This window comes from Corvus moneduloides, chromosome 19, assembly GCF_009650955.1.
Source record: "Corvus moneduloides isolate bCorMon1 chromosome 19, bCorMon1.pri, whole genome shotgun sequence".
Classification (NCBI taxonomy): Eukaryota; Metazoa; Chordata; class Aves; order Passeriformes; family Corvidae; genus Corvus; species Corvus moneduloides.
This window is the reverse complement of record NC_045494.1, coordinates 7508376-7523488: the sequence shown is the minus strand read 5'-3', so window position 1 is coordinate 7523488 and position 15113 is coordinate 7508376. Positions and strand designations below refer to the sequence as shown.

Genomic DNA, 15113 nt, shown 5'->3' with positions numbered 1-15113 from the left:
GCTGACTGTCACCGTCTTGTCTCAGAGGGTGAAGCTCAGGTGATGCTGAAAGGAACAGTCCTTCAGAGAGGTGCAAAATTAGAAGTTCTCATCAACCTCATGACTTGCTCTTCAATTTGATAAAGCTCATTAAGTGGCTTTTGCTCGATGACTGCGTAACTGATTTGCCCGCATATGATTTTTATCTTTTTTAACCCTTTCACTTCACATTATTCCAAGGCTTGCTGAGTTGTTTATTTCAGGGAGCATTTCTGATGAGACTATATATCCTTTGACTTCTACAAGGGAATGCTTTTTTCTTGTGTTTTTTGGGAGAGGCAGACCTTCTTTTGGGATATGTGACTTTGCTTCTTCTCTGGCTGTCCATCTGCTTCTCCTAATTGCAGGAATAGGGCTCCTGGTTTACATGGTGAATAAAAACAAGGACTACCGGAACGACACAGGTGCAGGCATCTGTGTGGTCAGTTTAGCACTTTCCTGAAATGTATTGCCATGGACAAAAATGTGTTAATAACCCTGGTTGTTATTTGCTCTTCATCCCATTCCATAATGTCAAATCAGGGGAGGATGCCTGAAATGGCATAATGATTTTGTTTAGACATTTTAAAGACCAATGGTCACCTCATACATACTCTTTTTGCAGGGTGAGGGGAGACAAATAATACAGTTGCATATTTAAAAGATGAAATAATTTTAGGACATGTATAATAATACAAACTACCATTAATTTATGTAAATCATCTCCATCTCGTGGTCATTAGTCAAGTGTTGGTGTGACTGTGGAAGATCTCCCCTCACATGGTAATGCATAGCCAACTACATTTCAGGAACTCTTGTGTTAAGCATTAATCCAGTGATTAACCCCAGCATCCCTGTTGGTAACTTTTTGTTTTTTGCCGTTTGACCTTAATTATAGGATTGCAATTTTAGTTTTGCAACTGAATTTCCGTTATGGCTCAACTCCTGAACACCGTTGGCTAAAGCAGGGCTGTGGCCCCTATCTGGGTAATTCTTCAGGATGAAAAAGGCAGTTACAGGGGGCTGGGTGGAAAGGGCTTGGCTTTACGAGCCTGATGGGTTAGAAACTGGAGCTCTAAATTCCAGTGAGCTCACAGCTGATCTCTGCTTCCACCAAAGCCCTCCCCTGTGGCATCTAAAGGACAGAGGTGTGTGTGGATGTCCCTCCCCAGCATAAGCCTGGTGAGCTGTGGGAGTGGGGAGACGGCTTGTCCCTCACTGAATGCCTCAGTTAACTCTAATACAGATCAGTGCGTGCGAGGGGAAGAGACATGGACTAATGAGAATGCCTGTCTCTTTTCTTTTGGGGAAACAAAAAGCTGACTTGCAGCTCGCTGACATTTCTATAGTCACGTTGCATTGGCAGGCCAGGCAGCACCAGTAGTTCTTTTGGAAAGGCAGGACAAGGGGATCGAATGTGTTGCCCCCATCCCGGTCCCCCCCACCCTTCCCCTCCATGTGAAAGGAGCTCTTTGAGTGCAGGAGCAGAGTGAGTCTGTGTGGCTTTAAGGGGGATATAAAGGCAGCTTTGTCGGAGCCCTCTCCAAGCTTTGGTGCCCTGCACGGTGCAGACACCCTGCTGCAGGCCCTTACCTGAGCACTGCCAGCTCCCTGGCACTTCAGCACACTCAGGTCACTGCTGGGGGACAGGAACCTGTGACCTGCTGCTGTGCTGCCTTCCAGATCAACCTCCCAGGCCGTGGGAAGGAGTGAGCCAGCAGCCACTGCAGCCCCTTGCAGCGTTTGTTTGTGATGCTTTGGTAATGTGCAGTTGTGTTTCCCCCCGACACACACAGACAAAAGCGAAGAAGAAAAATGTGTTTGTTAGATCTCTGGTAAGTTCTGACATGCCCTAAAGGGTTTAGAATAAGAGTAAATCAGGTGCGCACTCTCTTACTTTTCCCCTCTGTGATCCACATTTTGCAGATAAAGTTGGTAACCCCACTAGGGCACACCTTGGTAGAGAAGAAAAATTTCCACCTTGTTCTTCCTTGTAGTAAAGTAATTTTATTCTAAAATAACTTTTGTTCCCACTTGGCTGCAGGATTTGATCTCTAAATGAAGTAAATGTTTCCATATATTTATTATCAGCATTTTGACTAACACACAACCAGCCATCTCTGCTGTGAAACTTTAGTTTTAAAAAGCTCCTCTAAATCCTGCTTTCTTAAAAAAAAGGGGGGAAAGTAACTGCCTGATTATTCTTTGGCAAAATCAGTGTATTCCCTGGTTTAAGCTAGGGAGTGTTCTAGAAGAGAAATTACTTCCTGCCTGTATTGCTGATGAGCATATTTTCACCAAATTCTTTTTCATGTACCCCAAAACACTGATGTCTGCCAAAAATATTTTGAAAATTTCTGGAAGAATCTAATCATCTTCACATGGCTGGTTTGCTAAGCCTGGTAAACTGGTTGTGCAATCCTGTGTGAGCAAATGGACTGGTTTTCATGCATGTGGGACTCTACCCAAACTTTGGCTGCTGATCTGGAGCATGTGTGAGCCCATCAAGATCCAGGCTGTGTTAGCTGAATGGTGCTCCCTTGTGACCTCAGTCTGGACTCTATTTCTGGGACTTAATTTACAATCCTGTGTCTTCAAATATATATTTCTTCACTTTCAAATCACAAATAATAAACCTAGAAACTCTTCATTGAGAGATATATAGATACACTCTGTGGTATAGTGATCAACAGGGCCTCTTTACCTCCAGCCATCCTGATAGGACATGGAATATATTTAGCCAATGATACAGAATTAATAACTGTTTATTTCATCAACTGCTCCTTTTGCAGATCTCAAAGATCTGAAAGGGTTTAGCAGAAGAGATTAACACTGATTTTTGTTACATATGGGGAAGTGGAGGCAGAGAAACTTTATGCAAGGTGCCAGGAACAGAGCCTGAATTCTGCTCCAGGGATTAAACCCTGTGATTCCTGCTGGAATAGACATTGTCTGTGAAAAAAACAAGACTCAAATCTTTAGATAAAGTCACGCTGCATTTGGAGGGTGGAGTTTTTGTGGCTAGAAGTGATGACCAGATGATTTTGCCTTGTGTTCCCAAGCTGTCGCCACGCTGCCATAGCGAAGTACTTTGGCGATGTCACCCCACCTTGTAACAAATGCTGTGACTTCTGCAAGAACCCAGGGGCAGTGAAAAGGCAACTGGAGGCACTGGAACTCTGCAGCAGCAGCTGGAGCAAAACCTGCATCGGGCCCACGGGATCCTCCCGGGATAGCTACGACCCAGAGCTGTACGAGGGCGGGAGGAGAGGCTGCAGAGGCTTCAGCAGGTCTGTACCAAAGAGATTACACTCAGCTCCTAGGAGCCACGAGAGAAAAGAGCATCTCCCAGCTGCAGGCCCAGCCACTCCTATTTTCAGCACATGTTTCTGTGTGGATGGTATTTTCCTGTAACTTTCTGGCAGCAGCAGCTGGAATTTCGTTTTCCACACACTTTGGCAGCCTCATTCACGTTCGTGTCCCAGAGAGCCAGAAGCTGTTTTGACAGAGCTAAGAATTGCCCTGCACAATGTAATTGGCTCAAGAAACTAGCCTGAAATTTTTGAAAGCAGCAAGTGGGCTCAGCCTGTTCATAGTCACAAGGATCAAAAATGTTTAAAATTGAGACCAAGATGACATGGTCCAGAGTTCATTCCTGATTTAGCACAACTGTCTGTGGGCCAGTAGACCAGGGGCCACTGACAGGACTTAGTCACCACAGAGGATGTAATGAAGTGCCAGTGTCAGATTCTTCTGTAGACTGCTACATTTTCCTGTCAGGCTGACAGCAAAAGGAAGATGTGCAGTGGGAAACATGATGAATTCTGTAAGATGCTTGGCAGCGTGGAGGTGATAACTTCTCTTTCCCCTTGTTCCCTGGCAGAGCTGCAGTGATTGTGCAGCTGTGTCAGGATGAAGTTCCTCTGCTGGCACTGCCCATGAAGCTGTGCCAGGATACACAGTGCTGTAGGCTGGCCTGGCCCTCTGCTTTACCTTAAAAAGCTTGAGATCGGTCGCTTTGTTCTTTGGCCAAGTCCAGCTGAGTCAAAGGAAACCAGGACTTGTGACCTAAGCCTGTGTTTGGTCTCAGAACCTGAGAAGCTGCAGCCAATGCTGTTGTACAGAACAGTGTTTGCCACTTGGTTCATTGAACCTTTCCATGGTCTGATTGTAGTTTTGCCTTGGAAGTTGTGATGGTCAGCAGCCCTAAAGTTCAGATTTGTGATACCTGTAAGTTTTGGCTGTGGCATCTGTGGGAGGCAGTGAATTCCTGGGTACGTCTGGTGAGGATCAGCTGCTGTATTTCAGTGGTTTGGAGATGGGGATTTCATTTATTTCAGCAGCCTGTGAACAAGTGAGACTGAGGAATGGATGCTGGGCCCTTTCTGCCATCTCTGCTCCCAGGGCGGGAGGGACTGACAGAAGGGGTACATGACATGATGCAGTGACTCCTGAACCCCCTGGGAGGATCTGGTAGAGCTTCTGAAATGGGGCCCTCCATTTTCAGGGCACTAGTTATATGCTATTAATTCATGCCACTGCCTACTAGTTTATGGGGTTAACAAATACTGTGAATTTTTGGAGGACACTCACTTGCTGTCCAGGTTGGGGAATGGCAGGGAAACTCAAAGGGAAGACTTGTTCAAAAAGGATGTGGGATGCATCACTGGGATGGTTTCCCAAACTTGTCCCCCAGTTAATGCTGCAGCTACAGAAATGCTTGTTCCTCTTGCTTTCCTGCCTTATCCAGGTATGATGAGGAAGGCAGTGGGAACTGGGATGAAGATAATGAGGAACGTCGGAAACGGGAGTGGGACAACTTCTACAAGAAGCAGATGAGTCTGCGCAAAGTGCGTTGGGGTCGGTTTTTAAGGGGTGCACAGAGGGTTTGCTGTGAGCTTGTCTGACAGCCAGAAAGGCTTCCTGGCACTGGTGACAGTAAATTATTTCATCTTGCTGCTGCTTGTTGTCTTTTATTTCTTGTACCTCTGCTTTTGCTGTGTTCTCCGTATTCTGGGCCAGTCCCATAATAGGAAGAAGTGCAGCTTATTCGTGTGCTGGTTTCTCTGCAGTGCTGAGCAAGAGGAGCCTGTTGGTTTTAATACCCCTGGTAGTAGTGAAAACAGATTTCCCCATTCAGCTTCTCTTAAATATTCCTATAACAGAGGTGAACTTTTGGCTTTGGTTCTCATTCTTTGTCTTCTTGGCCCTGTTTTGGTGCTTATTCAATGCCTTTATAACTTCAGCTTTAATTTTCCCTGGAGCAGGGATATAAAAGATGTCTTTTGTGCTTCTAGATCTGCATGTGTGTAGTAGGAATGGAAGTGTTTGACTGATCTTTGTCTTCTTCCAGGGCAAAGAACCAGAAAAGGAAGATTTTGTTCCTCCAAGTAAATATCTTCTTTGATTTATAATGGGTTTTCTTTGGGAGAAGAAAGTCTTGTATTTTGCAGCTGCATGCAATTTGTACAGCATCACCACTGGAGGTATCAGTCCTTAGGCACAGAGGTCAAGCTTTTGGCTGTGAAAACTTGGCTGGAGGAGATGGATCACAGCTTAGCTTTGGTTGGGGTGAAGATATGGAATGCATCTTTCTGAACAACATTTCCAAATAAGCAAGAGAGAAGGAAAACTGTCTAACCTGACTTTGTAGTGTAGGCTATTTCTGCAGTGGTTATGCAGCAGTACTAATACTAATAATACTAATACTAATACTAATGCTACTAATAATACTTGGGTTATAAGGAGACTGCTGAAAACCTTTGCTGTTTGTAACTGTGCTGCTTGGGGTCCTGTCTGGAACTGTTGTGAAAGAACACTTGATAGGTCACGTTACTCTATCCAGCCTGGCTTTTTGGTTGATATTGTGGGGGAGCAGAAAAAATTTGAGTTTCCTAAGAGCCTTGAAGAAAGGTTTTCTGATGTGGGGAGATTTTGGAAAGCTGCCAGTCCTAAACTCTGAAGTAGATGTTCTCAATCACAGAAAACATTCTCACTTTGGTTTCTGCCTAGTCTTTCGGAGTGTGTAGCTACTCCAGGTAAAAAGGGTGACTACAGTGTTCCTTGGGTGACAATGCAGGGAGGGGAAAGCCAGGCAGTACTGGACTGGCACCTCCCCATGACAGCTGAGACATTCTCCATCAGCTCAGCCCTGCCATGGCTCCTTTCCCAAATTCCTCTCCTGTGGCAGGTGCAGACTGTCCCCTGAAGGATGCTGCCAGCAGGAGGATCTCCAAGCTCACAGTGAAGGTAAGGGATGTTGTAAAGAATGACAAAGCTTCTGCCTGCCCTGTCCTTACTCCTTCAGGGCTGGAAGCCAAGGGGTGCTGAGACTTCTGTAGAGCATGTCTGAGTATCCCATGTTTCCTAGGGCCGGGAACACTGCTTGAGGATGCTGGAAGAAGCTTTGAGCAACAACCAAAAGACTCCAGCAGCAGAAGGAAAAGGGTACGAGATGAGGAAAAAGGGGTGCATACTGAGTCCCTTAACACAGGGCCTGCTCTTCCCTGAGCAGAATTACCATTCTCAGGGAATGCTTTTTTAAGTTATTTTGTCCAAGGATGTAGTTTCACTTAACAGCATCTTTCTGGCAGTGATGTTGGGGATCAGATCTGAGGGTTCCTGTGGCTGATCGTTGTTATCAGCTTGGTCCCAGGAGCGGCAGTTCTTCCCTGTCCCACAAGATGGGGATAGTGTACTTCTCAAACGGAGCAGTGGGCAAAAATCTTGATTTGAAACCGTTTTCATCACCCTTTCCGTTCTCCATCAACTCACCACTACATCCCTTAGGACTGAACTTGAAGTTATCACTTATTCTTGAACCGGAGGGAGTGGATTTAGTACTTTCTGGGAGATACTTAAGCATTAGTGTTCCCTTTGCAGATGCAGAAGTGTGTCTTGCCAGGAATCACCCCAGCCTGTGTTTCAGGTCAGACCCTGCTGCTTGTGCAGTGGAAATGGAATATGAAGCTTTCCGGACCAGCAAAATGGCAAACTCCTACAAGGCAGCTGTGCTAAAGAAGGTAGGGACAAACATCTCCACCTGCTGCTCCCTGGAAGCTCCAGGGCAAATGGGGCAGAGTTTGTGTGGGAAAGGTGAAGGACAAGCTCTGTTTTGCCTCGGGTGTCTTACAAATTTTTCTTCTTGATTTTTTTTCCAGGAGGGCCCAGAATCACCTTGGGTTCACATCTTTGTTGGCTTTACAGGCTCTGAAAACCTACCTAGCAGTGCAAGCTTATCCAGATATGTTCTAGCAATACAGGGATTTGGGAATTCCTCAGGCTGCTGCTGACACTGGAGAAGCCTTGGCTTAGGTTATCTGGTTGCCATCAGTCTCTCCGAAGATGTTTCTGTTCTTGAGGCAGGTGCCTCTCCAGGGCAGATACTTGTTTTGTTACTATGGCTTTTAGTATGTACAAAGGCAGGAATACATAAAGATTTCTGGCCTTTAGAGGATATTTCTGTTCTCTTTTCAGGTGGCAGAAATCAATAAAGCCTCCAAACAAGGGGAGTTGTTCTCAGTCTTTGGGTCTGGAACTGATGGTAGCAGCAATTTGGAAACAAAATCTGTGTCTCCAGCAGAAGAGGACTTCTTCCCTGCATCCCAGGTTCCCTCGGTGAGTACTGGTGGGATAGACAGGAGGGAATGGTGTGTTTTGTCTGTCTGCCTTTTTATAAACTTGTTTTGTGTCCTTTCTGTGGCCACAACTGCATATTTCTGCTGTAATTGCTTTTTCCTGTCCATCACGTTGTTGTTAGTGAATCTAATCCGTGTGCAGGCCACAGCTTAAATAAGTTCTTTCTCACCTTGCTCTATCCAAGGATGCTGCCTTGTTTTCTTATTGCTGGCCTAGGATTTCCACCTAATCCATTTCCCTCATGTCTCAGTTGATGGGTGTGATGATAACTCAGTTTTAGAGTCTCCCCCAGCTTACAGCTGCCCACACTGGTGTATAGTATGCAGAAACTCAGCTCCTTTCAGGGTGCTGCACACAGGGATCTCACATCCAAAATTTCTTCTTCTTCCTGTCTCCCCAGTTCAAACCCAAGCGTGTGGGAGCAGGATTTCCAAAGAGATCCAGCTTGTTCCAGACAGCTTCAGAACTGCTGAAGATCCAGGAGGAGAGTGATGCAAAGCCTGTTGAAACAGACTGTCCAAATGGGCAGGACAGCAGCAGCTGCAGGCTGGACCTGGACACCAGAAAGCCTGTTCTCCAGAGGAAAGAAACAGCAACCAAAGCAGTGGGTGAGAGTGCAGGGGTAGAACTACATCCAGAAAAGAAGGGGCAGCAACCCAGTCCAGACACAAAAACTGCCCTTGGGGAGAGCCCTGCTAAGAAGTCCAAACGTAGCAAGAAGCAGCAAATGCTCGCAGAAGCAGCTAAAAAGGAATCACAGGATATTTCCAAATTCTTCTCTCTCCCCAAAAGTGGCTCTAAAGCCCAAAGTTGCAGCTCATCAAAGGGAGGTGGCTGTTCTGCAAGCACACTACCTCAGGTTTCTTCTCAAAGCATGTGTCAAGAGAAACCAACCCCTCAGGAAAACAAAGCTGACTCTGGAGATCTGACTGGGCAGTTCCAGGCAGAGAATAAAGAACTGAGAGAAACAGAAGTAACACTGACTGAGAGAGGGGAGAATTTTCAACAGGCTGCTGAATCTGAATTGCTTGAGGAAGAAATGGATGTGAAGTCCAGGTAAAATCTCTACTTCTCTGCTCCCTGTGTTGCCCAGAGCCCCACCAGCCTTGTCCTAGAAACCTGTATGAGGTCTCTGGGTGGGTGAGGGAGACTCTTGCTTTACTATGCAGTCTCATGGCCACTGACAGTGAATGCAGAAATATTTTCACTGTGGAATGATTACAGTTGGCCTTCTCTCCACTCTTCCCACTAGTGCTGCTGAAAATGTTGCAGAAACTGAGCTACCTGTTGTTGGGGAAGGTGACAGTGGGAAGCGGCCAGGATCAGATGAGGTAAGACTTCAATGAATGCTGATTTCTTCTATTTCTTGTGTTCATCTTGTTCCAAATTTCTCTCTGGGAGTGACACTCCTGCTCTGAGAGTCTTATTTATCTGGGGAGGGCCCAGCTGCAGTTGTAGCAGAGAGAAGAATCCCAGTTGTGCTGCATTCCTGGTGTTTCCCTGCTGCTCTCTGGGCCCTGCCAGCACCTTGGGCTGCGGTGGAGAGCTCCTTGTCCACTGCTTTGTTTCCTCCTCTGTGCAACTCATGTGACTGTGCCCTTGCTGGTGACTTGCCTGGAATGAGTGTCTCCACCCCCTGAGATCTGTCACTGACTATAATTAGGGAGTTGCTTTCTCAAGGCAAGAGCACAACCACAGGCCAGAGACCATTGGGAAATGACCCCTGCTTGCAGCCTGCCTTGCTATTCAGCCTCTGCTTCTGCATTTGGCAGCTGAGGCAGCCTGGCAGCTGTCTCTGCAACACTGCAGTCTCCTTTCTCTTCCAAACTGAGCAGGAATGTGGCTCTCCTGATGTGGCTGATTCTTCCTGAGGGGTGTATTCTCAGCAGACATCCTGAGAAGTCTTTCCCAGTCAGTTTTTCCTGTGTAGGACAGGGGCTAGCAGTTAGCTGCCCCAATAGGAGCACAGGGTAGTTCTAAATGTGGTATTCTTTAAAGGGCTTTTCTCGAAGTCCCTTTGTGTGGGAAATAGTGTCTGCACAGCAAAAAGGGTTACAGAGATTCTTATTTGGTATTCACTGGAGGGAGAGGATGCAGGATGCTGCAAAATTCATGTTCTTGGAAGGTGGTGGTGGCTGCTTGGAAGTGTGATGCTGCCACAGGAATTGGTGGGTTTGTCTTTCTTCTGTCCCCTCTCCAGGATATGGAAAGTCCCGCAAAAAAGCGGCTACGGACAGCAGCAAAATCTTCAATTCTGACCCAGCCAGAGGGCAAAAGTGTTGGTCCAACAAAGAAGAAGGTGACTTTTGACTCAAATTTAGCACAGTGTGATAAAGAAGGAAGCAGCAAGACCATACAGCCAGTGACCAAAGGCATGTCCCTCAAAGAGACTGCAGACATCGTTGTCAAGTATTTGACCCCGTTCTACAAGGGGGGCAAATTTGCTTCCAAGGTAGGCATAGCTCATGGCCCTCTTTAACTGAAGGAGAGTTAATCTCTGTAGGGATCTGGAGCTCTAAGAAAGGGGAGATAATCTGGATCCCACCTTTCATTTCCAAGTTATGTTTTGGTATGTGCTGTTTTAGTGACTCCAGGTGCAGCAACTCCCCTCTCCCACAGAAGGGTTGGTTCCACACTTGTGATTGTTCATACTTTCACGTTAAACCCTGGCACGTTTTTAACTCCCACCTGTGGGGTAGCAGCAGCTCAGGTTCAGTGCTGGTGTAGTTTCCCTGCTGTGCCCTGCAAGGCAGGATGTGTGCTGCAGGGCCAGCTGTGGCTGCAGCTGTGTGTTCAGTCTAGGAGTGCTTTGTGCTCCAGCCAGTCTGTGCTGAGGGCAAGACAAACATGGAAACAGACTGGTAAGGTAACCAGTGTCTGCTTTCTGCTCTTTGTCTTCCCCATTTGTGCAGGACCTGTTCAAGGGCTTTGCCAGGCACCTGTCTCACTTACTGACCCAGGAGCAGAGCCCTGCCCGCAAGACAGGTGAGTCTGGGGTTATTTCAGTGCCAGATGGATTCCTGGCTTTAGAGGGGGCAGATGTGTTAAGTATCAACTCAAAACTGCATCTCCTTCTTGCAGTGAAGGAGGAAGCACAGAGACTCATCAAGGAGTTTTTCAAAACAAGGCTCAGGTGTGAGAGTGAGGCAGACTGGGAGGAGCTGCAGAGCTTGGAGAGCTGATCCCTGCTCCTTGTTGGCTCTTCCTTCCTCCAGCAGCACCACCAGGGGACCTGGAAGAACTCAGCCATGGAGGGGTTTATGAGACTGCAGAAATGAGATTTATTTTTCTTTTCCCCACTGCATTTTTGCTCGCTTCTGTCCTTAGTGACACACACTCCCAGGGAACCAGTTTCTGTGAACTCATGGCGAGTTTTCCCAATAACTGGGGTGCTGAAACCCTCAAGGACCAAAAGGTGTGAAGTTGTACCTGCTGTGTTTGTTAGGGGCTGCTGCCTTGGATGTTTTGCACTGTCTCCAACCTCTATTCCCTGCAGCAGTCTGGGCAGGGCTCAGACTTTCCAGTTGGGACACTGCTTTGGGATGGCACCTTCCTTCCTAAATGGCTTCTCCCCTCGCTCCCCATCTCTTATTTCAGTGTCACCAATAGAAGCCTTATGCTGCAAGTTCTCATGCTTTGCTCAGGGCTGCCTGACAACCTCAGTGTTTGAGTTCCTGGATGGAATATTTTCCTTTGAAGGGCAGGAGAGGAGCATTTTGTTATTACCATGGAGGCAGTGCTTGCTTTCTAAAGGAGGAGAAACTTGGATTTTTTTTCTTTTAATGTGAACTTCTTTAACTTTGTCTAGTTCTGTCTGCCCTTTAATTTAAGTGATGATACTCTCAGTATGAACCTCTGCAACAATTTCAGCATTTGCTCATAATCCCTAAAGCCATATTTGCTCCCTGTGCCTCACCAAAAGTCTGCAATACAGGAGGCAATGCTGCTGTTATAGCTGGGGAAGGTTCTGTTGTGGCCCTCAAACTGACACTGTGGTACTCTGCTGCTATGTTTATATGGAACCTGAACCCGAGTCCCTGGCACAAGTCCTTCCTGTTGGAGTTTTGTTGGGTTCTGCCTCTCTTCCCTACCTACAGGGGCTGGTGGGCTCAGGCTTTAGTGCTGCCAGAGGGAATCTTCAGCCTCAGAGGCTGCCCAGGGGTTTGGATCACTCCACAGATGTATTTTTTTAGATGTTCTGAAGGGTATATGCAGAACTGACAATAAAGCAATGTTATAACTGCTGTGGATCATTCCTGGAAGCTTTTTCTTACCACTCACTCACACAGACTGGTCTGAGGTACATTAAGCAGCACTCAAAGGGAAGCACCTGGCAGGGAAGATGCTGTAGTTCCCACTGGCATCAGCTCACCAGGAAGAGTCTAACTGCATCAGGGCTTGCATTGAGCACCCTCAGAGCAATGCACTGAGCACCCCTTCCCTGCCAACAGTGACAACATTTTCCTCAAGCTTTGCCCATTACCTGCAGTTGAGTTTTCCCAGGTTAGATGTGAGATCTACCATATCATACCTTCAAAACATCTCTGTGCTTATTTTATTGCAATTTCCTAAAGGACAGTTACTTCTCAGGTCAGTAGCAGAGCTGTGGCAATAAAAATAAATTAAACATTTTTGTACAACCTGAAACACTTCAGTATAATACAAGTTCTGTTTGAAGATGCTTCCTCCATGGGCATGGAGCCATCATTGAAGTCTGACAGCTGCATGGCCATGACTGACTTCTTTATAGTAGAGGGAAGCATGTGCATATAATTATGTCAGTGAGGAATTAATTAACGATAAACTTCCTTACCATTGCAACTCAATTTGTGCCCCAGCATATGTGTTAATTGTATTATTAACACTCATCTGCTTTTCAATTAAGATGCTTTCTATAAACTCCTGCTTCACAACTCCTGCTACAGGACCTCTGCATATCAATTCAGAGACTAATCTGGCTCCTGGAAAACACCAGCAGCCAGTGCAGGCATTACACGGCCTCAGCTGGGCACTGGGATACACAAATCTCTGGCAAGCATCAGGCTTTGCTCATGATAATTAATTGAAAACAGAAAGGAGGAGTTGCACAGTGCAAAGCTTGAAGGCAAGTGCTTGCTTTGGGCCAGCTGCTCTTTGTTGGAACGGGCTGTGGTTTGGAGAGGCCCTTGGGGTTTGTTTAGCCACGGCCTGGATTGTTTCAAGGAAGTGCTTGGGGACTGAATGGCAGGTCACGAGGGTTATGGTCACTCCATCAACAAACACTGCGGTGGCATTCTTAGAAAGCAGCTGGCCAAGGTCATGGGTGTCTTCTGGAAGAGTTCTTTCCCAAAGACAGGTCAAGGAGCACTGATCAAGTTCAGAGAAAGGGAAACAGTACTGTTTCCTTGGCCATTCTCCTCCTTTCAGGCTCTAGGAGTGCAGCTCTGTTTTATCCAGGATGACAACAATCGTGTGGTACAGTTCTTTGGCCTGTCAAAACACAAACCAGCATCAATCACTCTTTGCCCCAGAAAGAGCTGCTTCCCCTAATTAAATATTCCCATAAATCACTTCCCATCATTAAATATCAGCCATGTGCTGGGACTGAGCTGCACTTTGGAGCCTGGGAAATGCAGTGTCCCCCTCCTCCTTTGGGGCAGGAGAGAGGAGCAGCAGCAGAGGCTCAGCTGGGCAGGGGAGGGTGATTGGTGAGGTGCCAGGAGGAAGCTGCAGGTGCAGGCTGATCTCACCTGTGACAGTTCCACCCACATGGCCCTGGGGCTGCCAGGGGAGCCATAGCTGAGCTCCAGGCCAGGAAGGCCCCCGCTGGAGAGGGGCCTCAGGGTGCGCATCTTCTGCAGCTCCTTCAGGGGAATGACCTGGGATACCACCTGCGAAGGGGAAAAGCCACCAGCCACTCTCAGGAGCAGTCCCTACCAGTGACACCATCTGATTCTCACCACAAGTCACCTCAAGAGCCTGTTGAAAGCTGAGGGAAGATCTGGGGCACAGGGTAGTGTGTGCAGGATACAGGGCAGGCTCCAGCTGCCCAGCACAGCCCTGGAACTCCCACAGGATTGGGACAAGCAGGAATGTGTTCTACATTTAGTTTTACTGTGGATTGTGCTTGTGAGCATGAACACTGGACTTACAAAAGAGCCCATGGCTGTAATGACTGTTCTACACTCTCTTGCTTTGGGCCAGTGCTGTTGTCAGAGTGGCTGTGATGCAGGGAATTCCAGCCTCTTCCCACACAAGTTCTTCTAAAAGTCGAAGTTGGTATCTGACAGACATCAGGGGAAAATGTCTGGCATACCTGGGTGGAGCCATCCACCACAATGATCTCCTCCTTGTTCACACCAAAGAAACAGGGCACGGGGACCGTGTCATCGCTGATTCTCTCCACAACGAAGGTGGTGTAGCCGAAGAAAGGCAATTTCATCACATGCTCTAGAACAGAGCAAAAAGCAGCCTTGAGGGCAGCAGCTTCCAGCCAGCAATTAACTGCACCAGATTGAGGGGGTCAAAGCTGCCAGTGTTCCCAAGATTTTCTACGTTAAAAAGTAAGATTGGCAACTTCTCCCTCCCTCCCTGGCTTCTGAGACTCAGTTCTCAGTAGGCTCAGTGGATGTCCTGTCCTTTTCTGACCAGAAAACAGATGTGCAGCTAGAATATAAATTAAAACACAGCTTGTACAGAGCTCTGAAAATCCACTGCAGACTCCTACAAGAGATGGAACTTCTACTGTGACCACCATGCTTGGGAACAAGTTCTAATCCACAGTGAGGAGCTGTCAGGGAATTCTATTGCCATGGCCCATTCCAGGCTCCAAGAATCATCAACAACCTCATGAATTGTCCCAAAAGGGCATTTGGAGCAGCTTCCAGAAACTGAACCAGCACAGAAACTGAAGCAGATTTGGATGTCTCCTCACCTATGAACTGGATTTTTGCATCCAGTGGCTGGAGGGGCTTCCTTGTTCTCAGCAGTGTGGCCATGTGGTTCTGCAGAGCCTTGGAGCTGATGGAGGGCTGCAGGGTCTTTGGAGTGTATTCCTTCAGCTCTTCCCTGTGCCAAAAACCAGATTCTAATTCACCCCCTGCCCAGCTAAAATCCAACATCAGCCAGGGGATTAAGAGGAAGGAGGGGATGGGACAACAATTTTCCATTGTGTATCTGGGGACAAGGGTGGAGAGGAAGAGCACAACAGTGCCTGCACTGGGTCAGGTGGAAAGAAACATCAGAGACAGTGAGACCACCCTTCAGCTGGCACCACTGACCCGTGCATGGAGAGAAATCCCTCTTTTCTGGACACAGCAAGAGCTTTTCAGTGACCAGCAGGGTTATGCCATTTCCCTGCTGCTGGTGCTTTAAGGGGATCTGATGGAGGCATTACCTCAGCTCTGAGTCAAGTGCATGAGGGAAGGAAGGGGTGGGAAAATACAGCTTGGAGCTGCAGCACTGAAGGTTTCCAGTAT

At 47.3% G+C, this 15113-nt stretch overlaps 2 protein-coding genes across 8 annotated transcripts in view; one reads left to right on the top strand and one right to left on the bottom strand.

Annotated features, from left to right (window-relative positions):
- Positions 1-11901, top strand: part of RECQL5 (RecQ like helicase 5) — a 38583-nt gene extending 26682 nt beyond the window's left edge. For 4 of the 7 annotated variants that reach the window (XM_032128590.1, XM_032128588.1, XM_032128589.1 and 1 more), the window contains 12 exons: positions 3081-3308; positions 4769-4868; positions 5372-5408; positions 6209-6267; positions 6389-6465; positions 6947-7040; positions 7495-7635; positions 8057-8712; positions 8909-8987; positions 9857-10108; positions 10569-10641; positions 10738-11901. In XM_032128590.1, coding sequence (XP_031984481.1) covers positions 3081-3308; positions 4769-4868; positions 5372-5408; positions 6209-6267; positions 6389-6465; positions 6947-7040; positions 7495-7635; positions 8057-8712; positions 8909-8987; positions 9857-10108; positions 10569-10641; positions 10738-10838 — 1897 coding nt within the window. In that variant the 3' untranslated portion in view covers positions 10839-11901. Of the gene's footprint in view, positions 1-3080; positions 3309-4768; positions 4869-5371; positions 5409-6208; positions 6268-6388; positions 6466-6900; positions 7041-7178; positions 7380-7494; positions 7636-8056; positions 8713-8908; positions 8988-9856; positions 10109-10568; positions 10642-10737 lie in introns of those variants that run through there. The other 3 variants (XR_004243746.1, XR_004243747.1, XR_004243748.1) reach the window with 3 other exon arrangements.
- A 287-nt stretch (positions 11902-12188) lies between these two features.
- Positions 12189-15113, bottom strand: part of MYO15B (myosin XVB) — a gene marked incomplete at its 5' end in the record, with an annotated part of 39460 nt that continues 36535 nt past the window's right edge. The window contains 4 exons of the mRNA XM_032128587.1: positions 12189-13125; positions 13386-13526; positions 13952-14085; positions 14570-14703. Coding sequence (XP_031984478.1) covers positions 13066-13125; positions 13386-13526; positions 13952-14085; positions 14570-14703 — 469 coding nt within the window. The remainder of the gene's footprint in view (positions 13126-13385; positions 13527-13951; positions 14086-14569; positions 14704-15113) is intronic.